The sequence below is a fragment of the Drosophila innubila genome (assembly GCF_004354385.1).
Source record: "Drosophila innubila isolate TH190305 chromosome 3L unlocalized genomic scaffold, UK_Dinn_1.0 0_D_3L, whole genome shotgun sequence".
In the NCBI taxonomy this organism is placed as follows: Eukaryota; Metazoa; Arthropoda; class Insecta; order Diptera; family Drosophilidae; genus Drosophila; species Drosophila innubila.
The window spans coordinates 129241-154735 of NW_022995376.1; the positions used below are offsets into that span (position 1 = coordinate 129241).

At 36.2% G+C, this 25495-nt stretch overlaps 6 protein-coding genes across 7 annotated transcripts; 3 read left to right on the forward strand and 3 right to left on the reverse strand.

Moving 5' to 3' along the window:
- Window positions 1–925: 925 nt before the first annotated feature.
- Window positions 926–5124, forward strand: LOC117788095 (transcription factor 25). Its single transcript, XM_034626760.1, has 6 exons — window positions 926–1189; window positions 1264–1613; window positions 2065–2946; window positions 3761–4087; window positions 4149–4393; window positions 4674–5124. Exons 1-6 carry the CDS (start codon window positions 1043–1045, stop codon window positions 4832–4834), a joined length of 2112 nt encoding a protein of 703 aa, XP_034482651.1. The 5' UTR covers window positions 926–1042; the 3' UTR covers window positions 4835–5124.
- Window positions 5125–5581: 457 nt separating this feature from the next.
- Window positions 5582–9056, reverse strand: LOC117789161 (actin-related protein 3). Its single transcript, XM_034628227.1, has 6 exons — window positions 8843–9056; window positions 8468–8648; window positions 8087–8401; window positions 7071–7607; window positions 6922–7005; window positions 5582–6288 (listed from the first exon to the last, which is right to left on the reverse strand). The coding sequence occupies exons 1-6, from the start codon at window positions 8884–8886 to the stop codon at window positions 6193–6195; spliced, it is 1257 nt and encodes a 418-aa protein (XP_034484118.1). The 5' UTR covers window positions 8887–9056; the 3' UTR covers window positions 5582–6192.
- On the forward strand, window positions 5811–17367 carry LOC117789160 (importin-7). Of its 2 annotated transcripts, XM_034628224.1 has the most exons (12): window positions 5811–5823; window positions 9541–9696; window positions 11141–11376; window positions 11972–12469; window positions 13146–13322; window positions 13385–13530; window positions 13605–14402; window positions 14474–14697; window positions 15551–15861; window positions 15929–16131; window positions 16294–16563; window positions 16694–16890. In XM_034628224.1, the coding sequence occupies exons 2-12, from the start codon at window positions 9607–9609 to the stop codon at window positions 16888–16890; spliced, it is 3150 nt and encodes a 1049-aa protein (XP_034484115.1). In that variant the 5' UTR covers window positions 5811–5823; window positions 9541–9606. The 2 variants fall into 2 exon arrangements, with proteins under 2 accessions (XP_034484115.1, XP_034484117.1); XM_034628226.1 differs by lacking the exon at window positions 5811–5823 and having other exon boundaries at window positions 9372–9696; window positions 16694–17367.
- A 3797-nt stretch (window positions 17368–21164) lies between these two features.
- On the forward strand, window positions 21165–23309 carry LOC117788359 (lariat debranching enzyme). Its single transcript, XM_034627110.1, has 2 exons — window positions 21165–21443; window positions 21499–23309. Exons 1-2 carry the CDS (start codon window positions 21247–21249, stop codon window positions 22901–22903), a joined length of 1602 nt encoding a protein of 533 aa, XP_034483001.1. The 5' UTR covers window positions 21165–21246; the 3' UTR covers window positions 22904–23309.
- LOC117788360 (2-aminoethanethiol dioxygenase) lies at window positions 23258–24345 on the reverse strand. Its single transcript, XM_034627111.1, has 2 exons — window positions 24266–24345; window positions 23258–24227 (listed from the first exon to the last, which is right to left on the reverse strand). The coding sequence occupies exon 2, from the start codon at window positions 24171–24173 to the stop codon at window positions 23406–23408; it is 768 nt and encodes a 255-aa protein (XP_034483002.1). The 5' UTR covers window positions 24174–24227; window positions 24266–24345; the 3' UTR covers window positions 23258–23405.
- Window positions 24346–24569: 224 nt separating this feature from the next.
- On the reverse strand, window positions 24570–25121 carry LOC117787272. The gene has a single exon (XM_034625754.1). It carries the CDS (start codon window positions 25051–25053, stop codon window positions 24664–24666), a length of 390 nt encoding a protein of 129 aa, XP_034481645.1. The 5' UTR covers window positions 25054–25121; the 3' UTR covers window positions 24570–24663.
- Window positions 25122–25495: the final 374 nt, after the last annotated feature.

Sequence of the window (25495 nt, forward strand, 5' to 3'; positions counted from 1 at the left end):
TTGTCAAATTGTAAATTGCTCATTACTAAATTTATTATAAATTGTACTTAAAGTTTTTATTCAAATGTATATAACGGATCCATCATGTATGTCCGACGACTTGTTGAATGCATAATTGAATTAATGAGAAATTTACGGTTTACAAGAAATATTTCAAATATTAACTGACCTTTTTGTGGTGGTAAATCGATTTTTAATCAATTTTTAGCCAGGGCTGCCAACTTTTGTCAAAAAAATCGTCGTTAATGACGCCGTTAATGATAGGGGCTCGCCTAAAAGCCTTTATTTTGAACCTAACTGTCCAATTTTTGTATGGTAAAGTCCTACTTAAGGGCTCTATACCGGCTTTTTTCGCTACGGCGTCATACCGGTCTTAGATGGATGCAATACGTTTTGTGCTCTCGTAGGCAGTCGAAGCACTAAGTTAAGGGAATAATTTTGCCGACGAGAGCACCATATACATATTTCATCATGAACTTAACTATGAAATCCAATGAATCTTGATATGCGTCAGCTTTTTCATATGAAATTTCAATTTTTTTGGACTTTTCCCGTCAAAAACAGTTTTTTTCCTTAAGAAAGTTGGCAGCACTGCTTCCAAATTCAGATTCATTCAGATTCAGTGCTGCCAACTTATCTTAAGAGTTGCAAACTTAGCTATTTTTTAGCTTGTTCTGACTGTTTTCAATATGATCAAAAATTGCAAGCAGCGCGCAATTTAAATTTATTTACTGTTTAAGCAATAAATGGGCAACAACCCGATCATTTATTGTAGGTTTTTAATTCGAAACTAAATAAAATAATGGTGAATTATCAAAGCTGCAAATTTTAATACATTTAAGGAATTGATCACAATCCAAAAATGGTCGGCCAGCTTTTTTTTGCGACATGTTCATTAAAACAAGTTGGCAGCAGTGTTACTACAGAGACGTCAGTCTTTTTAAGAACAACTAGAAGAAGAACGGGAAAACGATAATTATTTGTAATTTTCTTGTAAATAATTTTTCACATGTCCAAATTTGCTTAGTAATAAGAAAAGAACATGTCCGCCCGTATGCTAAAGAAGCTGCAAGGCGGAGCCGATAAGCTGGCGCCACCGCCAGACGACGAATTGGACAATGACCACTTGACTGACAATGATGAGCTGGACACGGCCAGAGGGAATACGCATTTAAATCCATTTGATTTGGTAAGTCTAAACAAATGTAAAGTGTTGTTGCTGTTGACGTAACTTCTGTGTGTGTGTGTGTGTGTTTGTTGCAGCTAAATCAACAAAGTCTATCGGAGAGCGAATTTAAGGAAGACGACAATGAGACGGAACATCCATCGGCAGCTCTGCCAGCGAACAGCGTTGCAAAGAAGAAGAAGAAACGCAAGAAGAAAGTCAAATCGCATGGCAACCACATAAGTAGTGAAGATAACGAACGTCCAGATAAATACATTGAAAGAGCTGATCCGCTCTATGGCAAACTCTATGATGCGTTGCCAAAGCAGTTGGAGAAAAATCCTGGACAACAACTGGCAAGCAGAAAACTGCTTACAGTGGAGCTCAAACATCTGAATCAACAGAATGAAATGCGGCGCACTTTCGGCAAGCGCGTTGTCAAAGTTGAGTAAGTTCAAACTAGGGGCAAAGTCGAAACTATCGATAAGTCATGTATTGATATATAGATTTTTATAGAATTCATATATAGATATATATGCAAAAACCAATTGGTTGATGTCTTTACATCACTGTCATATAAAAATATGTCATATCGATATTGATATCATCACAAAAAAATATCTACCGATGTATCAGTTATATTTCCATTAGATTAAAAATTATAAATTTTTTAATCATTATATTGTACAAATTTTAAATATGTTTATTATAATTTTAACTATCAGTTTTTACAATTTCACATTAAATAATGCTAACTTATGGTTGATATCGATATATTATTCATTTCACATTTTTACTTATCCCTAACATTTTTTATTATCCCTTTGGTATAAATTCAATTTCAAATTATTTTATAGCTTACAATATGATGTTTTTTGTGTTTTTGTTTCTTCTGTTAGAAATAAGCGTGGTCGCCAGAAGCCAACACTAAAATCCACTTACATGATAACTGCAAAGTGTTCATGGCCGCCATTGACCAAGAATATCATCTCAATGAAACTGATACCAACGCCTGAAATACCGAGCACATCCTCGAGGAGTCCAAAACAGCAACTGAAAGACGAGGATAATGGTTCAGGGCAATGGTTCAGCTTCCAGCACAGTCAGTACTATCAAGGTGTACAACACATGTTTCTATCGGCACTGGAACGCATAGATTCCGAATTTTTGATAACGCTTATCAAACGCTGTCCCTACCACGTCGACTCACTTGTCCAGCTGAGTGAGGTGTGCAAAATGACGGAGGACTTCGCACTGGCCTCCGAGCTGATTGAGCGTGCTCTGTTGCTCCTGGAATCCTCGCTGCACATCAATTTCAGTTTAACATCGGGGAATTCCCGATTGGATTATCGGCGACAGGAGAATCGCGCTTTTTTCATTGTGCTGTTCAAGCATGCTCAGTATCTGGAGGAGCGTGCCTGTTGCCGCACCGCATTTGAGATCTCCAAGCTGCTGTTGAGTCTGCAGCCGGATGTTGATCCCTTGGCCATGGTCCTGGTCATCGATTACTATGCATTGCGAAGCAAACAATTTGGCTGGCTAGTGGAATTCTATGAGCAATATAATGCGACCCGTAATCTTGCCCAGCTCCCGAACATGGCTTACTCCTATGCCTTGGCTCTCTACACGCTCCATGGCAGTTGTGCGCGTGCCAACGAGGCTCTGCAATATGCGCTGCTCATGTTCCCGGGTCTACTGCGTCCGCTCCTGGACGAGATGTCCGTGCAAACAGACAAACGTGTGCTTGCCTCATCATATTTCTTTGCCGATGTGTCTGGCAAGTGAGTATTCCATCCCCATCAAGATCTGTCTAATCCGACTTACTATACGAATATCGAAAATATTTGTCAGATTACACAAAAAAATATTAGGAATTAAAAATTATGAATACAATTAGGAATTAAAAACCAGAAAGACATAAATTAGGAAAAGTCGAAAACAAATATTGAGAAAAAAAATTTCGAAAAAAAAATGGAGGACACAAATTAGGAATAAAAATTGGGAAGACCAAAATTAGGATAAGGCAATATCCAAAATAGTTTCTTAAATATTGCGTAATTCTTAAGGAATTTTTAGGAAACTAAAATTAGTAATACTGTTATTAGAAATTAAAAATTAGGACGAGAAAAATTAAGAAAAGACAAAATTAGAAAAAACAATATTTGGAAAACAAAAATAAGGAAAAAAAGTTGATAAAACAAAAATTGGGAAGACCAAATTTAGGAAAATCAAAAAATAAAAATAGTTTTTTCTTCGGCGAAATCTTGTTTATCTAGCTCTTTCCGTAATAATATAGAGTGATTTGATTAATGTATATTTCTATTTGAAAAAAAATCCAACCAGACAGAAAAATTAAAGCTACTTTTTAAGTAGAATTTCCTAATTTTTGTCTCTTGAATTTAGTTTTTTTCTAATTTTTGTAATCTAAATATTTTACTTGTTTGAAGCACCTTATTTACGATTTCTTATTTTTTTCTATTTTTATTTGAATTCCTTAACTTGTATTCTTTTTTTTGTAATTCCTTCAATAGTATCCGGATGTGAATGATCTAATAGTTGAATCTAGTTAGTCATCTCTTCTCTCTTGTGTTGTAGTCAATCACCTGCGTTGCACCAACTCGTCTGTTTGTATGTGTGTCGTGCCAAGATTGTGTGGCGTCAGAATGATGTGCTCACTTGGCTGGAGAGCAATGTAAATACTGCACTGGATCGCATTGAAGCCAAGGATCCGCTTATTAATGACTGCAAAGAAAAGCGTTCTGTACGCTACGGCGGTACACCACCGCGTCCCATTTTGCGTCATGTCATCCTCTCCGACTACAAGGAGAAAGTGCCCTTGGCCGTGTTTGTATCTAAAGAAAAGCAGGCCATCATGACTTACGATCCACTGCCGCCTGTTGACAGTGTCAATTGCTATCAGCGGTGAGTTGAAATCAACAGATGACAAACGAATTAATTAATTAACTTGTTTCTTTATTGGCAGTAAATCATCTTCGAGCAGCAGTCCCACAACGACCGCCAACAACTCTGTATCAATGTTTTTCCAATCGCTTTTGCCAACATTTAATTTGAATAACATTGCTGCCGCACAACAACAACACCAACCTGAGGTAGCTGGTGCCGCTGTAGCTGGAGCAGGAGCTGTTCCTCCTCCTCCCCCTGCTGCTGCTCCTCCTCTGCTAGGCTTTCCAGAGCCAGAACCAATCGCCCATGGCGGCGAAGCTGAAGGTTAAATTTTTATTGTATTTTTCATCTATTTACAAAACCCTTTGTCCATTGTGGAGAACTAACCGTAAGAACTAGAAAGCTAAAATTATCACATAACGTAGCTAAGACTATTTGATCTCGCAATCAGGCAAATTGCAAATTGGTTAAATTTAGAGTTGAAACTCACACTTCCATTGAATTGCTGAGCTTATAAATATTTCTGGTCTTATATCTTTATAAATCTTTATGACATTATTGTTGCTACTATTATTTAATTTTTGCTTATTTATTCCTGTAAAAGCTGGTCTACAGCAATCGCTGACATTGATGATGGATGCTATGCGGGATTTTCTGCAGAGCTTTCGGATTGCTGAACACTTGCGATCACCGGAAACAGCCGTTGCCCCATCGAGTAGCAGTAATGATGACGAGGAGGAAGGATCCAGTGACTATGTTGATTAGAGCCGCCTACACCCTATTCTAATAATATTCTTTCTTATTACATACCATACTATTGTACCCTCCTCACAGCCACTTAAAGTTGATAACTTGCACCGCATTGTTATCAGAATCAAATGAAAACAGTTTAATAATTGCAAAGCTTTGTGTTCGAGTGTTTTTAAAAAACACTTTGTTTTCTTACGCTTAAGCGACAGTCACAAAATTTGAATATTAGAAAATGTTTATTACTCATGTGTATTCCAAATATGTAATACATTAATAAAATTTCCTGTCAAAGCTTTAGAACAAAACGGCGTTTAATATTCTATTTAGAAACATAAGCAGTGACCGTTCCGATTCTAGTTTAAAAATATAGAATATTAAACTATATGTTGATTATCAAAAAATTAAACAAATAAATTTTTTTTTATCTGATCAAAAAATTTTAAACTTTCAAATTACCTGTCATTATTTTTTATTATAAAAATTTAAATTCAAAAATAGCCAAATAATTAATCTTCTTTTTTTTGTTTCAAAAATTCAAAATAAAAGTTATTTTTCAATGAAAATAATTGTTTAATTGAATTTGAAAATTTTGAATAGTTTCATGAAGTCACATTACAAATAAGAGCTAAAATAAATTTTTATGTTAAAAAGTTTAAAATGCATCCAGTTTTTCTCATTCATACAAATATATTTTCTCTAAAAAACTTTAAAAAAAAAACTTAAACTTTGCTATACCCGCAATAAACTCGAAATTAATTTCACTTTGGGCTTAAAGAATGTTTTATTGATTTAATGAATGCCTTCAATTACGCTTATCAATATAACAAACAGATTTTTCATCAATATTAGTTTTCATATTATTTTTCCCTTCTTCATGTAATCAAACTGCAGTTATTGCAATTTATAATATTACTTTGACAAGTACAATTTCAATTTAATTAAAAATTGGGTTTTGACCGGTATTCAATGCAGCGCCGTTTGGTGTGTGTGTTCTGTGTGTGTGCGTGTGTTGGACATAAGAAAGTTACACATTATATAATTAATCTTGTAGAAGTAATGCATCTTATAAAAAGTTTAACTGGCAGACATTGTTATTTAAACACATTTTAGCTTAATTCAAAATCCGAATCACACAGGAAATAAAAATTTGGCCAAAATGATTTAACGCGTATTGTTGATATACAAATATTTTTTTTTTTTCGACAACTTTACAGCCTAACAAATAGAAAATCATTACTAATGTCTAAGCAATACTATAGCGTGGAATACATGGTCGCATATAGAATTAAAAAACGGAAATCAAATCAATACATAAAAAATAAGTTTAGGCGCGGCATTTTTGACAGACAGCCACGAACATCAGAGGATTATAATTATGTCATGGTTCCAAAGACAGGATTGTGACGGCAGATGCTGGGTCCGTACTCCTCATAGGCGGCCTTTGTGTGACACACCTGGTAGAACTCCGGCTAGAACGTGTAAAACTTATTATTAATCTGCTTTACAGTTAAATAGATCCAAGTAACATAGCTAGAACTTTCTTAATCTTTACAAAACCATCTTTTTCTGATAAAAATGAAATTGCATTTAAAAAAAAAAACAGTTTACATATATATCTTTGGTAATATTTTTATTTTATATCTAGCAATTATTATTATTATTTTTTTCGATTATTGAACTTTAAGGACAGATTTTTCATTGTCTGTTTAAATTTTATCAAAGAGATATTTTAAAATTTGACATTTATTTCAATACGTTTTACGTCAAAATATCTCTGATATAGTTTTCATACTCCTTATTTAGACATTGAAAAGCCGGTCCTAAAGTTCTTTAATTTATATATAAAAAAATGATTGTTACTTTTTCTCTCCCTTGATTTTGTTATGAAATTAGTTAGACAGATGTATGTGTTAGATATTACTCATTCAAATTTATAAATTGTATGCATTCTGAATCAATATTGAAATAAGTTTTAAAGAATGATTCTAAAAATTAAAAAAAAAAAACTGTTTTCATACAAAAATGCATAGTGTTGTATCAGAAAAAGGATATTTTATACAGGTTAAATACTATTTAATAAATAAAAGTAAGAAATTCATTACCGTTGATGCCAGCATACTGCCTCCAAACCAGACAGCATAACGCTGCATATGATGCGTGATCACCTGGACATCGATGGGTTTTGGCTAAATAATAAATCGATTATTATAGATCTATGTCTGCAACTCAAAAATGATCATTTTGATAATACCTTAATGCGTCCCTCCGACAGATTTTCGCTAATCCGTAGACGGGTATCCACCGATCTCTTAATGTCCCGTTGCAGTCGTCTGCCAAAGTCCTTGAACATTGTGGAGCCACCGCTCAGTACAATATTGTTGTATAACGGACGTCGCACATCAATGGGACAGTTTTGTATAACATTGTCGACAATCTCGGACAGTGGTATGGTAAAGTCGGGATTGGAGAATTCCGGATGAAAGAAGATTTCTGGTCCGAGGAAACGCTCATAGCCAACATCCACATTAAATGGCTGCTTGGTGACGGTGTTAAGTCCCTCAAATTGACGAATCCATTTGCTTGGCTCCGTATCGTACTTGGCAAACTCTTTTGCAATGTCTGGGCAAATATAGCAATGTTTCTCCTTGATCGCTTTGGCCGTCTCCAGGCTCTGTTCCGGCGGAATGCCCACCTCCCGTTCCCGGAGCAAACTCTGGATGAAGGATGTAATGTTGCGACCAGCAATCGGTATATGCTTGATGCAGGATCCAATCACATAGCCTTCGGCCTGTCAAATTCAAATGTCGATATATAAGTAACGTTTTAGATCAAATATCGATAAGTATTATTTGTGTTATCTTTTCTGTAGATATTATTGTGCGATAAATGAAATACAACTTGATAGAATCGTTAACATAGATGTTGTGTATGTCAAAATATAATTAATCAACAGCTCTTTTAAATGAATTGATAATATTGATGTTATGTATATCAAAATATGATTGATCAACAGCTCTTTTAGTTGAATTAATAACAAAGATATTTACAAATATTAAAAGCTCTGTTAATTGAATTGATAACATAGATGTTGTGTATATCGAAATATAATTGATCGTTAGCTCTGTTAATTAAATCGATGACATAGTTCTGTTAATTGAATAACATAGATATCAAATATTGATATTTACCAATATCAACAGCTCTGTTAATTGAACCAAAAGCGATAAGATAACGCACGTATATCGAAATTATATTACAGGGACTCACCACGGGAATAACGTGCGTCACTCCATCACCACTGTCTACCACAATGCCAGTGAGTGTTCGCTCCTCCGCGGATCTGGATGCCCAACTGGCGGCCAGTGCTAAAACCGCCTGCACCGCAATATAGAGACCGGGAACATTGAAAGTCTCAAACATGATTTCGGCAGTGTATTCACGGTTCTCCGGCGTATTTAGTGGCGGCTCTGTGAGCAGAAAATGATGATCCTCGGGCTCCGCACGCAAATACTTGAAGATGCATTGCTCCAGAAAGCGTTCCATCAAATCCCAGTCTTCCACCAAGCCATGACGCACTGGATACTATGAAAGTGATTAGCAAACGATTCGATTAGTAATTGGAATGTATATGGGAGTATGATGACTCACTTTTATAGAGTAGCCGGTGGCATCGAAAGCCTCGTCGCCAATAAAAAAGTCCAAATCCTCGATTCCTTTTGTGATGCGTCGCGTGTTCGTGTCGCCGACGCGTGCCGACTCCTTAATGGCAATCGCCGAGGGTATTATGAATTGTGGCTCCTTGTTGCCAGCAAAACCTAGTTTTGAGTAACTACAAAAAAAGAAAAAACAGGTAAAAACAGGTAAAAACATAGAAATTAATCATGTGTTTGCTGACAGCTTGCTCTCTTTTTCGAATTGTCAAAATAGACGGCACCTTATTTGCATACAACCTGATCTGCGATTTGATTGTCCCTCCCCCTCCCTCACCACATACTTCCCCGCAGACCAGTATATTCAACCTACCCGGTGCCCACATCGATTACGCATGCCGGTAGCCTGCCTGCCATGTTGACTGACGATTTGTTGAATGTTGTATTTGAACGGGATAAATTACAATTCAAGCTTGAATTTCACACCACTTTCAAATGTCTGGCTCTTTTGTTAAACAGCAGTTTATAAATTTTCAACCACACCTCCGCCAGCAACGATGTGTCATTTAGAAAACTTCGCTCTTTGTCACTCCTCTCGCACACACTTACAATCACACACACACATACACAGCGTTGCATTCGCTACATTCGATATAATTGTTTCGTTTTGCAGCACTACAAGACAATTGAAACGCTGTGGTAACATCGATATAATTATATTAACACTATTCTCAGCTGGATAATAAAATGTTATATAAATATAAACATTGAACTGCAAGTAAATATATTTCAATGTGCTCTTTGCGTACTTGCAACATTTATTTTTCGATAAATAGCTAAGTTTGAAGATTCCCACCATTACTGTAGAATCGATATTTCACCTAAACTTGAGGTATCGATATTTTTTCCGAAGTACGTTCGGACTCGGAAATTTCGGCGGTGTTGTGTGTGGCTGTGACAGCCTTTTTCCACGTTTTTTCTATTAGCACATATTTTTTGCAATTGGCATTAATCCGTGCGCTAATTGAAACGACATTTCAACTAAAATCGAGCAAATTGTGGGTGCTTTAGTAGAATCACAGCCAAACAGCCAAAAAAGACCGGCAAATTGGTCAAAGCAAAACCTCTTACACGAAAATGGAGGCACAAAAATTGACGGAACTGTTGCGCGCAACGATTGATCCAAATCCCGAGCAAAGGAAGGCGGCCGAGGATCAATTAGCACAAGTAAGTGACTTCTGGGTGTTTGGATACTAAGTTTAATACCACCAACACGACAGTATAATGCCCCTGTTAAGGGGCGCTGTTGCCAGCAGCAAGATTGAAAACCATGTGCTTTTTTAATTGTTCGCTTTTAACCTCCTTCCCTCCCTCTTTTTCTGCCTCTGCTCTGTGTGTGTGTGTGCATATCACTGTGTGTATGCCAGTGTCAACAGTAAATTGATATTGGCCAAAACCAATAAAATGATACATGTTTAAAATTTAGTTTTCAGCCATGCCTCATAACCGGGACAGTAAGGCAACAAGTCTTAATACTGCTAGCAGATTCACAGGGGTGGGGAAGATTCGCATACAAATGCAGTTAACAAATCCATATTTGCATGTATGCGTGCTGAACAGTGGGCAGGAATACAAATACAAAAATATAATCAGATTAAGTTTATATTTATTGATTTAGCTGTATTAAAATTATTGAATAATGTTGAGTGGATATTAAAAAAAGTGAAGGCCACTATTAAAAAAAAATGAAAATAATATCATCAGGTTCTTTTATTAATTTAGTACAGAAATAATGTTGTTTTAAACTTAAAAATAAAATATAAAACATATTAACTAAGTGGGTAGTCAAAAATATCAATATAAAAAAAAAATTTAATTTATATACAAATTTGCGTGATTTTTAATAAAGTATTTTTGTTTTTGGCTTTAGCACTTATTCCGATTATCGAATATTTTAAATAATAAAATAAATATACCAAATATTTGTAATTATCTAGAATCAATGAGTGTCGTCATATAAATATAGAAAGTTGAACCGCAGCTACTTTTCCGTTAACCATTAATAAAATAAAATAATTTTTTTTTAATTTTTGTACTCAATCCTTTTTTTCTACTTTTGCATTCCTGTTTTGATTTCTTCTACATTTTATTCTTAGTGTTCATTCATACATAATTTCAAAAATATTTGAGTTCATTTAAATAAAACCTTAAACGAAGCAATTAAAATATTGTAGTTTTTATTTAATTGGCAGTAATTAAACATTTCTTCGGAGTACACACAATGGTAATATGAATATGTACATTATACAATTTTGCGCCACTGTGCAAGTGGCTCTTGTGTTGTTGTTGTGTCTGAGTCAGCTTCTTACGATTTCCATGCCCTGCCTTATTCAATCGGTTAATATCATATCTGAATAAATCATACATGTAGTGGGTCAATTAAGTTGTGAGCCACTGTACATGTGTTGCTATTGTTTTATCAATATACAATAATTGTTGTAGTTGTTGAATCTTTCGCATTGGCACGCGAAATGTTATCCAGAGAATCGCATTACTCATTCGCCATGTTATGCCGACAGCTGTGTAAACAAACGGAAATCTATTTTGCTAAATACCCATTGTATACTATACTATATTCGTATTCCTATTCCTATTCCCATGTCTTATTTAGATACACAAAATCATTGGTTTTGTGCCTACCATACTGCAAATCGTAATGCAAACGACACTCGAGCAGCCGGTGCGACAGGCGGGCGCTGTTTATCTCAAGAACCTGATCAACAACAGTTGGTCGGATCATGAGACCAAGCCGGGCGAACCGATACCATTCTCCATCCATGAGCAGGATCGCGCCATGATCCGCGGCGCCATCGTAGATGCTATTGTCCACGCTCCAGAGCTGATCAGGTGAGCATGCAATCCTATTTCCAGTAGGGATCGTTATTATTTTATATATAAAATAATTATTTTTTAGCTGAAAATATTAATAATGATTAGATTTAAGTTTGTTTTATGAAATTTAAAATACAATCTTTTATAATACAATTTAATTTAATTTAATTAAATGCACTTACCAAAAATATCAACAAATATCAAATAATCAAAAGAAAAACAAAGTAAATAGATAAGTAAAAATTATACCAAACCTAATCAAATACATTTTTAAACTAAAAATTAAATTAATTATCGCAGACAATTCATTTTTAATTTAAAAATATTTTTATATTTTTCATCTTTATTTAATATTATTTAAAACAAAAATGTAGAGTAATATTTTCAAATTAATAATACATTTTAGTAAGTTCTTTAATTTTTATTATAACACTTTATAATAAAATTTAAAAATCAAAAATATCATTAAATTAAAAGAAAAAATACCAAAACTAATCAAAAACATTTTTAGAATGAAGACTTAATTAACTATCGCGGATGACTTGTTAAATTTAAATTATATTTATAAACTCATTTGAATAAATCTAATGATTGTTATTTTCCTTTACAGGGTTCAGCTTTCAGTCTGTGTGAATCACATCATAAAGAGTGATTTTCCCGGTCGTTGGCCCCAAGTGGTGGACAACATTAGCATCTACCTGCAGAATCCGGACGTGAATGGCTGGAATGGTGCACTGGTCACCCTGTATCAGCTGGTCAAGACGTACGAGTATAAACGCTTCGAGGAGCGAACGCCGCTCAATGAGGCGATGAATTTGTTGTTGCCAATGATTTATCAGCTGATGATGACGCTGCTCAATGATCAGTCGGAGCAATCAGTGTTGCTGCAGAAGCAGATACTCAAGATTTACTATGCACTCACACAATACAGCTTGCCACTAGACCTCATCACCAAAGAGATATTCTCGCAGTGGATGGAAATCTGCCGCCAGATTGCGGATCGGGCGGTTCCCGACTGTTCCCATCTGGATGATGATGAGCGCACTGAATTCCCTTACTGGAAGACCAAGAAGTGGGCTCTCCATATTATGGTCCGCATGTTTGAGCGGTAGGTTCCCAAATAAAACTCTAAATTAATTTCATACTAATCTTAATTTACGTCTTTTAATTTATCTACTTCAAAGTTATTATAAACATAATTTGTTTATTGAGAATTTTAAAAATTTTTTAGTTTAAGTTTTTTTTAAAAAGCAAAATTTATATAATCCGATTTTAGAAATTTATTAATTATCAGTGAGTAAGTCAGGACAAAGAGTTTTATATATGTAGATTTCTTTTTCTATTAATTTATAATTTTGGTTTTTTTTTCAAACCCTAGCTAAATTTATCTATTATAAATTTTATAATAATGTATTTATTTATTTATTTAGTTAAAGAAATTTGTTTAACAATTTTTTATTAAGCGATGTTTCAATTAATTTATAGTTTAGTTTTGTTTTTAAAATCAATTAAATAAAATAAAATTTTTATGCTTTTTTTAATTTGTCTATTAAATGTTATTTAATTTTTTTAACAATTAAAGTTGATTAGGATTTTAAATGTATAAGATTTATTTATTAATTTGTTTATTATTTTTTCTATGCAAAGTTAGTGAAATTAAAAAATGATTTATTTATTTAATTACCTTTGACCTTTTTTTTGTTCAATAACTGAAATATTTTTCTTTATAACAATTTCAGAAATGTATTTATTAATGAAAATAAATGTTTTTATTATTTATGCAGCTATGGCAGTCCCAGCAGTGTGGTTAGCGAAAAGTATCAGAAATTTGCCGAATGGTATCTGCCCACCTTCAGTTCTGGCGTTTTGGAAGTGCTCCTGAAGATTTTAGACCAATATCGTAATCGTGTCTATGTTTCGCCGCGTGTTCTTACGGACGTGCTGAATTATCTGAAGAATGCGTAAGTTTACAATTCAATTTGTTTAACTTTAACTTCATTTAAGTGGTTTGTTTTTCTTACAGAGTGAGCCACGCCTACACCTGGAAGCTGATAAAGCCGCATATGGTAGCTGTTATTCAAGATGTCCTATTTCCTATCATGTCATTTACCGACTCGGATCAGGAGCTGTGGGAGAGTGATCCCTATGAGTATATACGCCTCAAATTTGGTAAGCACAGGCACTTAGTTGCTGTTATTTGGATTCCTAATTAAACTCCTGTTCCTGTTTCTGCTCCTTTTTAGATATCTTTGAGGATTATGCTACACCAGTGCCAGCTGCCCAATCCCTGTTGCATTCCGTTTGCAAGAAGCGCAAAGGCATCCTGCCCAAGGCGATGAGCACGATCATGCAAATAATTACCTCACCGAATGCGGACAATAAGCAAAAGGATGGCGCACTCCATATGATTGGCACATTGGCAGATGTGCTGCTGAAGAAGGCGCTATATCGTGATCAGGTCGAGTCAATGCTCACCACATATGTTTTCCCGGAATTCCAGAATCCGGCTGGACATATGCGTGCCCGTGCCTGTTGGGTATTGCACTATTTCTGCGATATCCAAATTAAGAATCCTCAGGTGCTGGCCGAAACTATGAGATTAACCACAAATGCCTTGCTAACGGATAAAGAGCTGCCCGTTAAGGTGGAGGCCGCCATAGGCCTGCAAATGTTCCTATCATCCCAGGATGAGGCACCACAATATGTGCAGTCTCAGATCAAAGAGATCACCAAGGAACTGCTGACGATCATACGGGAAACCGAAAACGAAGACTTGACAAATGTCATGCAGAAGATTGTCTGCACGTTTACGGAGCAACTGTTGCCGGTAGCCACCGAAATCTGTCAGCATTTGGCAACGACATTCAGTCAAGTCCTTGAGTCGGAAGAAGGTTCCGATGAGAAGGCCATCACGGCCATGGGATTGTTAAACACGATAGAAACGCTACTCAGCGTTATGGAGGAGCATCCGGATGTGCTAATTAATCTGCATCCGATTGTCATCAATGTAGTGGGTCATATATTCCAGCACAACATTACCGGTTAGTCCCCAAGGTCAATGGAGAAACCGATCATTGTTCTAATTAAATGTTTCCGTTTTCGTATTTCATAGATTTCTATGAGGAAACCTTTTCGTTGGTCTACGATTTGACGTCCAAGGCCATTTCTGCAGAAATGTGGCAAATGCTTGAGCTGATCTATCAAGTTTTCAAAAAGGATGGCGTCGATTACTTCATTGATATTATGCCAGCGTTGCATAACTATGTAACCGTCGACACACCAGCGTTCCTTTCCAATCCAAATCGTTTGCTGGCCATTCTGGACATGTGCAAAACTGTAAGTTGGCTTATTCGAAAAGGATAAATAGCGCACAAGAGTTTTGGGCTTACAAATCTGTTAACAATACCAGAGAATAGTACCGGATCCAATACTGTATCCAAAATAAATTCAAGAGCTGGTACTGTACTGGTACGGTTGACGAACTTCCAACTGTCATAACTTGATCAACATTCAACAGATTTTCAAACGGAATTTCATGTTGATCATGATTTGGCCTCTTGATTTGTTCTGTATTCAAATTTTGTGCATTTAGAAAATATAATATTTTGCCACCATCATCCCTAAAATTCAACTTCGGTAATAAGGTTTGAAAATTCAAAATTTTAAATCTCAAGTTTTCACTTTTGATCAACTCCTAATATCGTAATTAGTGTAAAACAACACTTTAAACTTGATTCTGAGACCTTTCATTTTACTGTAAATAATCATGTGAATATCAACAAATATTTTGGCTTGTAAAGTCGTTAGGTCAGAGGCGTGACCAGCTTCGCACTGTCGTAACTTTAACAAAGCGTAGCCAATTTTTAAGCGGATTGCCGTTTTGGTCACAGTTTGGCCTATTATTTCATTCTGCGTTCAAATGTAATTTATTTCGAAAAAGTAAATAATAAATAAATTCATTTGATTCAAATTTTGAAAAAAAAATTTTCCTTTGGATCTTGGTTTTGGTTTTAATGCCCGCTTTTGATATTTTGATATTTTAAAAATTTATAATTTAAAATCTCCTCACATCACAATTAGTATAGAACCTTTTACCGAAATAGTTATTTCGGGACGTTCCAAAACCAAAAGCCGGAATCTATACTTGATTCAGTTTAAAAAGCTTACTTAAGAGTGTTGTTTTTTATAGATGCTGACTAGCAATCCTGGCGAGGATCCCGAATGCCATGCCGCCAAATTAATGGAGGTGATAATATTGCAGTGCAAGGGTCAAATTGATTCGGTGATACACATGTTTGTGGAGCTGGCTCTGTCGCGTTTGACACGCGAGGTGCAGTCGTCCGAGTTGAGGACGATGTGTCTGCAGGTGGTCATCGCTGCATTGTATTATAATCCGCAGCTGCTGCTCTCCATCATGGACAAGATGTCGCAACCGAGCAACGAACCAATTATCTCGCATTTCATTAAACAATGGCTGCATGACACGGACTGTTTTCTGGGGTACTACACAAATACAAAATATTTAATACTTTAATTGTTTATTAATACTATGCCTATATTTATTTAGTATTCACGATCGCAAACTCTGCGTACTTGGTCTGTGTACATTAATCTCCTTGGGGGATGCCAAGCCACAGGTACTGAGCGAGGTGGCCGATAAGATAGTACCATCACTAATATTGCTGTTTGACGGTCTCAAGCGTGCCTACGAATCCCGAGCACAGGAGGAGGAGGAGGAAGAAGAAGAGGAGGACGGTGACGATTGCGAAGGTTAGAACCAAATCCAATAATATAATATGAGTTTTCGCCAATAACACTAGGCAACAAATTCGAATTGATTGGCTATTAAACGAACGAAATCCACCTTTTTGGATATCAATCTTATTGTTATTCGGTAAAAAAAAAAACAAAAAAACAATTTTGGTTTTGCAGAGGCGCTGTCGAGCGATGAGGATGAAATGGATGAAATGGCACCCAACTATTTGGATAAGGTGGCGGACTTTGCAAAAACGAAAGGAGCTTCAGCTGGTTTCGAAGTAAAAGCTGAGCTCAAGGATGACGACGAGGATTCGGATGACGAAGCGGAGGAATCAGTTGGTGATTTAAATGAAACTGGTCTCGAAACATTCACCACACCCATTGACGACGAAGAGAACGAGACCGCTGTTGATGAATACTGGACGTTTAAGGAAGTTATTACAGGTAATATGATTGATTTAAGTCCTGTCTTTGTCCTGACTCGCTCACTGACTGACCCATAACAACTAGGAGGCTGAAATTTTCACCAACATAGCTGAAACAGTTTAATTAATATTATATATATTTGTTTCAGGAATTTCCACTCAAGACCAGCCATGGTATTCGCTGCTGACGTCGAACCTGATGCCCGAACAGGCCAAAGCGCTCCAGGAAGTGGTCGTTACTGCGGATCAACGTAAGGCGGCAAAGGAATCGAAACTGATTGAGAAGCAGGGTGGATTTGCCTTCCCCCAGACAACTGTGCCCACATCCTTTAAGTTTGGCTCTTAATTGGCTTTTTGTGTACCAACGACTTTGCTGACTTCATATTGTGACTCATCATATTTCTTTCCAAAAACGTAAACAAATGATATATGATAGCATATTCTATAGGTTTTCTGAAAGATTCTTTATATATGTTGCATGCTTCTTCGGCCCAGCGGTCGGTCGGTCGGTGGGTAAGATGATCGCTATATATTTATTGTAGATTTATATTAAAAAAAAACTTCTAATCAATTATTGGCAAGTCTATGCCAACTAAATTATGATAACATAAGTTAAAAGTCGAGTCTATATCATTGTATGTAACTAATAAAATCTACAACGATCAGAAGACACACTCCAACCTAAAATGGGTCAGAGAATGAGAATTTAACGCTGAGCATTTCACATACATTGTCTTTACACACACACACACACAAACTCACGCATATAATGTACTAGATGGAGCGATATTTTTGAAAAATAAAAACATTTTTAACGTTTGAATTTAAGTTTGTTTATTTAAATTGCAGGATTTTAATTGAATGTAGTCAAAGATAGCAAATAAGGACCAAATAAATCAGTGTGCACGAAATGTGTTACTTCAACTTGAAATACACCAAAATTCCAAAATTATATTATATAGTGATATAAGCCAAAAATCTTTATTTTCGTTTTAATAATATATAAATCATTTTTAATTCTTATTTTTAATTTTAAAAATTATATCTATTTTTGATTTGTATTTTAAAAGTTAAAAAAATGAGTTTTTCCGTAACTTTTTTTTTTAAAAACAAATATAAATTTAAATGTGTATTTTTATTTTATTTTTGAGATGTTTTTCCCTTATTTTACGCGACTTTAACTTTGAATGGCCCAGAAATGGCACAGGAAAATAATTGATCATAATATATAGTAATGCTTATATATTCGACAGAGTTTGGAAGTATTATGTATTGAATATAGAATGTACGTTAATACCAAAAGTATATATGTATTTTTTATATATATTTTAATTCTATTCGTTATCGCTTTAGATTCGTTTGCTACCAGCAAAACAACTTTCTCTGCTCGCGGTTCTTTCCCGAATTTAGATTTTTATTTAGTTGACCTCTGGCCGAATCAATGGTCGCTGAATTTGCTAATCGCGATTCTGGCGTATTTGCTTGAATAAAGAGTAGATGCCGAAGAACATGTAGATTTGAAGACTATGTTAATATAGGAGTCAGACATTGCAAAAATAATCAAGCTTATGAATTTTCCATAAAAATATAGCACCATGGCCAGGACGGCGATCACAACACAAAGGAGCTCAATAATCCCAACCAGCCGATCACAACTCCGGAGGTGTTGAGGCGCATGAATCATATCTTTTTCATCATTTTCACTGTTTACGTGTATTTTCTTTTTCGTACAGATTTGTAATAAAAAATCGTAAACTGGAATATTCATAATTAGCATCCACTAATGCTTCACAATTGCAAGTGCATTTTTCTTTTGAATTTTTTAGTAGCTATTGGTATTTTCTTTGCGACTAAATACTGCATACTTATTGTACTGCAGCCAAAATATTAAAGAAAAAGAGAAAATTATAGGATCGTTTCGTAAAATTCATCTTTAAAGGACTTAAAGGAAACTAGGTTCAATAGATATTCAATTTAAGATGTATTATCGATTTTATAAATAAAAGTCACTAATTAACTCTTTTAATAGTTCTTATTTGTAACTATTAAAATATAAATTAAAAATAACCCGTATTTAAAATTTTTATGATAAAGTCAAAAGCAAGTGCTGTTTTGTAACTTTTTAATAATTTTGGGAAACAATTGTTCAATTGTAAATATTTATTTTCAATCCTTGGATATAGTTACTCAAATTTGCCTGCCAATTGTAAGGATTTAATTAAAGTCAGCTGCTAGTTTTCGTTCTAATAAAATGTATTTTTAATATGTTTTTAAAACTCACAAGTTAAAAAGAAACAAAATAGACTAGTAATAAACATTTATTCCGTTTAAATTTAAAATAATATAACTTTTTGGCTGTAATTCATATTTACCATTTTTTTTTATATAGATAACTAAAAATAATTAAATTATTTTCCAACTTAACGACTAGTATTAGTTTGAGCTTTTAAGAAGATGTTTAATTTTCACTTCTCTAGAGCCATTTATTCCGTTTAAACTTGAAATAAGATTACTTTTTGGCCATAATTCATTTTTACCATTTTTTTTTTAAAAGATAAGTAACAATAGTTTAATTATTGTCAAACTTAACGACTAGTATTAGTTTGAGCTTTTAAGAAGATGTTTAATTTGCACTTCTCTAGAGCCATTTATTCCGTTTAATTTTAAAATAAGATTACTTTTTGGCCATAATTCATATTTACCATTTTTTTAAAATAGATAAGTAATAATAGCTTAACTATTTTCCAACTTAACGACTATTATTAGTTTGAGCTTTTAAGAAGATGTTTAATTTGCACTTCTCTAGAGCCTCTATATAGACGGGGCATCCACTAAACCAAGCCTTATGACTACCCTCGCAATTTGCGCATTTGGGGGTTGCGTGCTTCGGTTCGACGCAATCAGTGGAGAAATGGGATCCTCCGCAATTAAAACAGATAGATCCTTTGTCCTTTATCCGACAATTCGTAGAGCTGTGGTTGAAACCTAGGCAATTGAAGCACTGCTCAATCCGGAATGGTACAATCCTGACTTTAAATGCTTCTAGGTTGCAGATATTCAGCGCATCCAAATTGTTTTTCTTGGACAAAAGGTCCAATAGGATAGAGTTTTCTGGAAATTCGGGAATATACCCGCTGTTTCTTGCCGCTTCGCAGACAGTATGACCAAGTTGGGCCAGTTGACGAGAGATCCAGTCTAGCGTTGTGGAGCAGGGAAGTCCTTTAATTATAATGGTGAATCTCGACTTGCTCTGGGTGCGATCCACAAAGGGTTTTGAAAGAGCCCTATGTGTTTCCTTCGTGGAGCATTGAAAATCGAGGTCATTTCCTGGAGGCTTTCGGATAATCTTGTCGACGTCCTTAACGTTGGGAGTTATAGCAGATAGCGCCTTATCCTGGCATATTTTGGCGGTTGCCAATTCTTTATCCAATGTTCCATCGGTTTTATCCTTTACTGTTGGTGCAGATGCACAGCTGCTGGAAGATTGGGTAATAGAGGCAATTACTGGTGCTATCGCCTTCAGGATAATACTCTCGGCGTCCTTAACGTTGGGAATTATAATGGATAGCACCTTAACCTGGCATATTTGTTCGGTTGCTAATTTGTTATCCGATGTCCCATCGGTTTTATCATTCAATGTGGGTGTAGACTCACAGTTGCAAGAAGATTGGTCAATATAGAAAGTTGGGTCCTTCATGGAGCATTGAAAAGAGAGAGCATTTTCTGCAATTTCCTTCAGTTTGGAAATAACAATGGATGGCACCTTATCCTGGCTTTGTTCACCAGTTGCTATTGGGTTCTCCGGTGTCTCCGTTGTGCCGTCAGGTGTAGACTCACAGTTGCTGGAAGATGCGTTAGTGAGCTCTGGATTTTCGTGTTCTTCCCCATGAATTTCTTGTATTTCCAGTTCAAGCTCATCAAGTTCATCCAGGAAATCCAATTTTAAATAATTTCTTGGCTCTACTTTAAAGACATCAAGGGAAACTATTGATAGTTCAGCACCTGAACGGTTATCCTTGCCGGCACTGCGTTGTGGCGAGGGGGGAGGGAGAGTTGCTGTCTCATTTTCATCCTCACTATTCCAATCGGCGTCACAAGCACCCAAAACTTGAGGCTCTGGTGAATATACCCTTTCTTCACGCAACGGAGTCTTCACGTTGTCACCTTCATTTTTTATTTGCAATTTATCCATTTGATTGTCCATTTTACGCAGAAAACATTTCAAGTATTTTATTAACAAAGAAAAATTGTTTGCGATTCGAATCGTTGGCTTATCGATAAATGGGTGACTTATCGCACACTGCATATTATAGTTACTTCTGACAATTTTCAATATGGTCAGAAACTGCAAACGGCGCGAAATTTAAATTAAGTTAGTTATTTTTTTTTAAATTTTTTTTAGCAATAATTGCCAAAGCTTAACAATTTAATTTACATGAATAATTTAAAATTATATTAAATAAAGGTAAATTGAATCCAAATATATAGAAGTTGCAGATTTTAAATACTTTTCAAAAGTTGATCACAATCTGAAAATGGGCCACCAAGGCTGCCAGCCCGTTTTATGTTGCGACACGAGTCGTGTCACATGACTATTCAAACCAGTTGGCAGCACTGTAAACAAAGAGCGACATTGTGCATTGGGCGCATTTGATTATTTACGTTGATTTGTAAAATAAAATTGCATTTAAGGAGCACAAATATGAAGATTGCCATTGAAGGATGCGCCCACGGCGAACTGGAGCGCATTTATGATACAATTGAAGGTATCGAAAAAGAGCGCAATATCAAAATCGACTTGCTTCTCTGTTGCGGCGACTTTCAGTCAACCCGTAATGTTACGGATTTACAAACGATGGCTGTTCCACGTAAATACATGGACATGTGTACGTTTTACAAGTGAGTGAAGGTAAACTACAGGCGGGCACAACTTATTTATATATACTTTTGGCAGATATTACAGTGGAGAGCGTTTGGCGCCAATTCTCACAATCTTCATTGGCGGAAATCACGAGGCATCAAACTATTTACAGGAATTACCTTACGGCGGTTGGGTTGCTCCAAATATCTATTACCTGGGATATGCGGGCGTTGTGAATGTGAATGGCATTCGTATTGCTGGAATTAGTGGCATCTACAAGGGACATGACTTTTTGCGCGGTCATCATGAGTTTCCGCCGTATACGGAGCAAACGTGTCGCAGCGTCTACCATGTGCGTCAATTAGAAGTGTTTCGTTTGCAGCAGCTCTCGGGCAAAGTGGACATTTTCATGTCACACGATTGGCCCAGGGGCATCCAAGAGTATGGCAATAAAGCGCAATTGCTACGCTTTAAGCCACACTTTGCCGAGGACATTGGCAGCGGACAACTTGGGAGTCGTCCGCTAGAGGAGCTCCTAAAAGTGGTGCAGCCCACATATTGGTTTGCAGCGCATTTACACTGCAAATTCGCAGCGCTGGTACAACACAAGAAAAACGCTAGGAGAAATGAATATGCGGATGAGGATTCCGCTTCCTCCGATAGTGAACTGGAGGAGCATGATAACGGAGACAGCTTGGAGACGCATACCCCAGCGGTTACCAAGTTTTTGGCACTAGATAAATGTCTGCCCAAGCGACGTTTCCTACAAGTGCTGGACATGCCAACGAGGGAAGAGGAAACGACTCAATTAAAGCTGGAATATGACCTGGAATGGCTAACAATATTGTACACAACGAATCATCTGATATCGGTCAAGGATTACAATTACTATTTGCCAGGAAAAAAGGCGGGATCCATGGAGGAGCGCTGTAATTTTACACCAACCACAGAAGAATTATCGCATATAAGCAACAAATTCAGTAATCTTGAGGTGCCGTTGAACTTTTGCCGCACTGCGTCCACATTTGATCCCGTTGAGCAACAGAATTTTAAGCACTTGTATGTGGAACAACCAAAAGCACAACTGAATCCACAGTGCACGGAATTTTGTGCACTATTAGGCATTGATGATCCACTATGCTTGGCCATGCTGGCTAATGGCAAGCAACTACCTCAGACTTTCAGCTTTAAGCAGAGTCCAGCAAAGATCAATACTCCAAATACCACCGTGGTTGAGTCCACAGAACCCGTAGCCGTATTGGCCACATCCAAAAGAAAATTAAATTTAATGCTCCCAGCTCTGAAAGTGTCTGAACTGGAAAAAAACGTAATTGAGCTGCCAGTTGAGCAGGAGGCAGATGAAAAACCATCAATTGTCCCAGTTACACAGGACGCCAAGGAGGAGATTGCTCCTATTTGTGTCAGTCCAAATCTGAAAAAGCTCAAGAGGAGAAATCAAAGCATTTATCAATCTGAAGATAATGGCGAGATTATCTGAGATCTCCTAAAAAGATGCCGAACAATATTACTCAGGCCCGGTTTTTCAAAGCAACGGCCGTGTCGATTGAGCCATATCCGACTGTCTGTCCGTCTGTTTGAACGCTTCGATCTCAGAAACCATAAGAGCTAGAGACTTTAAACTTGGTATGGTTCCTGGATCAAGTTTGTTTTTACTTTTGGATCGGACCACTGTATCTTACTTATCTTGATTTCTTAGTTTTCGCAATTCCTTAAAAAAATGCTCGGAATTCGTATAAAGTACCACAATCTAAAGATTAACTACAAATTGATAATAATAAATTGTACAGTATCTCTCACTTTTTATCTGTATACTTGAGTCGAAAAATTATTACAAAACAAAAGGCAATTTTATTAAATTTAAAAATAACACAGAAAACGCTTGACACTGCATGCAGTTATATTAAATGGAAATAAATTAATTATAAGTATATAATTATCGAATATATATATATATATATATTTAATAGAAGATGCTTCCATCACTGAACGTCGGTCACATTGACGGCAAATGCTTCGGCGGCGCATATAAAACCGCATTGCAGCACCGATTTGGGCGTATCGGTTAAATCACAATAATAGCTGGATGGTGAAGGAATGCATTGCAGCTCTAGATGATCAGCTAAAGATTGGGATTCGGAGTTGGGGCGATAGAAACGGCAACGGCGTGGCCCAAAGATCGGCATATTGGCATCATAAGGTGGACTTAGAATATCGAAAAAGGCAGCAATGCCATTTCCGTCTTCACTTCCGCTTCCGGCTTGTGTTATCTGATGATAGTTGCGTTTACGTGGCGTAAGCAATGCACTTGATGTTTCTGTTGTAACCAGACAGGGCTCCTCAGCGATGACCTTGACCAGCGTGGGATTCGTGTCATAGGTCAAGGGATCGTCAGCAGCCAACAGCTGGGAATAGCTTTGCACATGCAGTTTTCCCCAAAGGCAACGCAGCAAACCGTACATCATGGGATGATCATGCAATGGAATCGAGTTGCCGCCACGCACAATAAACAAACTCATCGAGAAGCGTTCATCCTCAAAGATGTGCATATAGGTGCAGGGTGCCGAGCGAACACTGTCAACACTGTCAATGACCTCACGAAACAACTCCTCCTTAATGTGTAAGTCCCGATATGTTAGCTGATCCGTTAACTGCTTCAAATGCTGTAGATTCGAATTGAAGCTAGCAAGATTGGCTCGGTCAAATGTCTTGAAGGCCTGGCGCAGCACGCTCATAAAATGGGACGTCATTGCCAAAGCCGGCGAATAATTGTGCAATTGTTTAATGCAACGACCTCAGACAGCAATTTTTCACTGACGTAAGTTGTACTTTTGGTAGCGAGTAAAGCGGCAAGTCTAGATAATCAACTGCACAACAATTGCGGCCAACAAAAATTTTAGATAAACAAAAAGTCAGCTGTTTGACAGTGCTGGAAAACTGTCAAAACTAAAAATAGCTTAGCAGTGCTGGAAAACAACACAAGATATTGCGATTACAAAAATCTTTGCTTGTAATAAAAAACTGTTAAGTTAAATTAAATACATTTATGAAATTTAAACAGTATTAATTGTTTTAACAATTATAACAATTAAAACTAGTCTGCTACTGCATTGAATCAAAGCTTCCCAAGATAACACAAAACCCAATTTCAGATCTAGATGGAAGAGGCGTAATTTCTAAATATGTTTATTATTTAGAAATTATGCCTATATTTATATATTTATTTGAATTAACAATAAATTAAAAGCCCCTCTCCTTGGACTGTGTGGCGTGAGTCAGGATCCAGGACTTGTAGTCACGTTTCTTCATAGACATTTGCTTGTGGCGCGGATGTGTTGGACAGATGACATAACCGCGTTCCTGGCGCACCACAACATAGCAATCACTGCATCGACGCTTTAGGCGACCCTTGACCTTGAATCCTGCCACCTGCTGAACTAGTGCATTTAAAGGCGCAAGTAATCCAGCTGTATTTGTAGCCGGCACCAATTGTTGACCAATTGAGATGTGATCCGAAGTTGGAGATGATCCAATGATTGTGGAACGCATTAGACCATGGAAACTACGCGCGGCGCTTAATCCATTCCATAGACGGTCGCTGGATTTCAGTAGTTTGCTTGCAAAAGACATCTAGTAAGAACGTGAACGTTTTATTTTATATATTTTAATAAATTACACAAAACACGCACCTTTTGTTGACTACATATATTTAGAGTTGCCAGATTGCACAAAATTGACAGGTTGTGATGCTGCCCACCTTTTAAACAGTTTTCCACTGGCAGAATTTAATAACACGTTTCCACTGCAACGGCATTTTTGCATTCTCAATTGTTTATTTCCATTTGGTAATTTAGTTATTTTATTAAAAAAATAAATATTAAAATAAAGGTTAAATTAATGCATTTTTTTCTAAAATAACATATATTTTTGATTTCTCCAAAGATGTTTTTTATTAAATGTGAATTGTAGATATATCTCAAATTCAATTGTTTATTTCTGTTTGGCATTTTTTAAAATTAAAATTAAGAAATATGAATGCAGTTTGTTCTCCAATATATATATATATATATAT

Excerpts from the sequence above, each read along its gene's own strand:
- LOC117788360 (XM_034627111.1), bottom strand. The coding sequence starts at position 24,173 with ATGACGTCCCATTTTATGAGCGTGCTGCGCCAGGCCTTCAAGACATTT.
- LOC117787272 (XM_034625754.1), bottom strand. The coding sequence starts at position 25,053 with ATGTCTTTTGCAAGCAAACTACTGAAATCCAGCGACCGTCTATGGAAT.
- LOC117789161 (XM_034628227.1), bottom strand. The coding sequence starts at position 8,886 with ATGGCAGGCAGGCTACCGGCATGCGTAATCGATGTGGGCACCGG. Across the intron at positions 7,006-7,070 it reads TGTCGGAGGGACGCATTAAG|CCAAAACCCATCGATGTCCA; the intron begins GTATTATCAAAA and ends TTTATTATTTAG. Across the intron at positions 6,289-6,921 it reads GCAGTATGCTGGCATCAACG|CCGGAGTTCTACCAGGTGTG; the intron begins GTAATGAATTTC and ends TACACGTTCTAG.
- LOC117788359 (XM_034627110.1), top strand. The coding sequence starts at position 21,247 with ATGAAGATTGCCATTGAAGGATGCGCCCACGGCGAACTGGAGCGCATT. Across the intron at positions 21,444-21,498 it reads GACATGTGTACGTTTTACAA|ATATTACAGTGGAGAGCGTT; the intron begins GTGAGTGAAGGT and ends TACTTTTGGCAG.
- LOC117788095 (XM_034626760.1), top strand. The coding sequence starts at position 1,043 with ATGTCCGCCCGTATGCTAAAGAAGCTGCAAGGCGGAGCCGATAAGCTG. Across the intron at positions 2,947-3,760 it reads TTTGCCGATGTGTCTGGCAA|TCAATCACCTGCGTTGCACC; the intron begins GTGAGTATTCCA and ends CTTGTGTTGTAG. Across the intron at positions 4,088-4,148 it reads AGTGTCAATTGCTATCAGCG|TAAATCATCTTCGAGCAGCA; the intron begins GTGAGTTGAAAT and ends CTTTATTGGCAG.
- LOC117789160 (XM_034628224.1), top strand. The coding sequence starts at position 9,607 with ATGGAGGCACAAAAATTGACGGAACTGTTGCGCGCAACGATTGATCCA. Across the intron at positions 13,531-13,604 it reads GTATATACGCCTCAAATTTG|ATATCTTTGAGGATTATGCT; the intron begins GTAAGCACAGGC and ends GCTCCTTTTTAG. Across the intron at positions 14,698-15,550 it reads TTCTGGACATGTGCAAAACT|ATGCTGACTAGCAATCCTGG; the intron begins GTAAGTTGGCTT and ends TGTTTTTTATAG.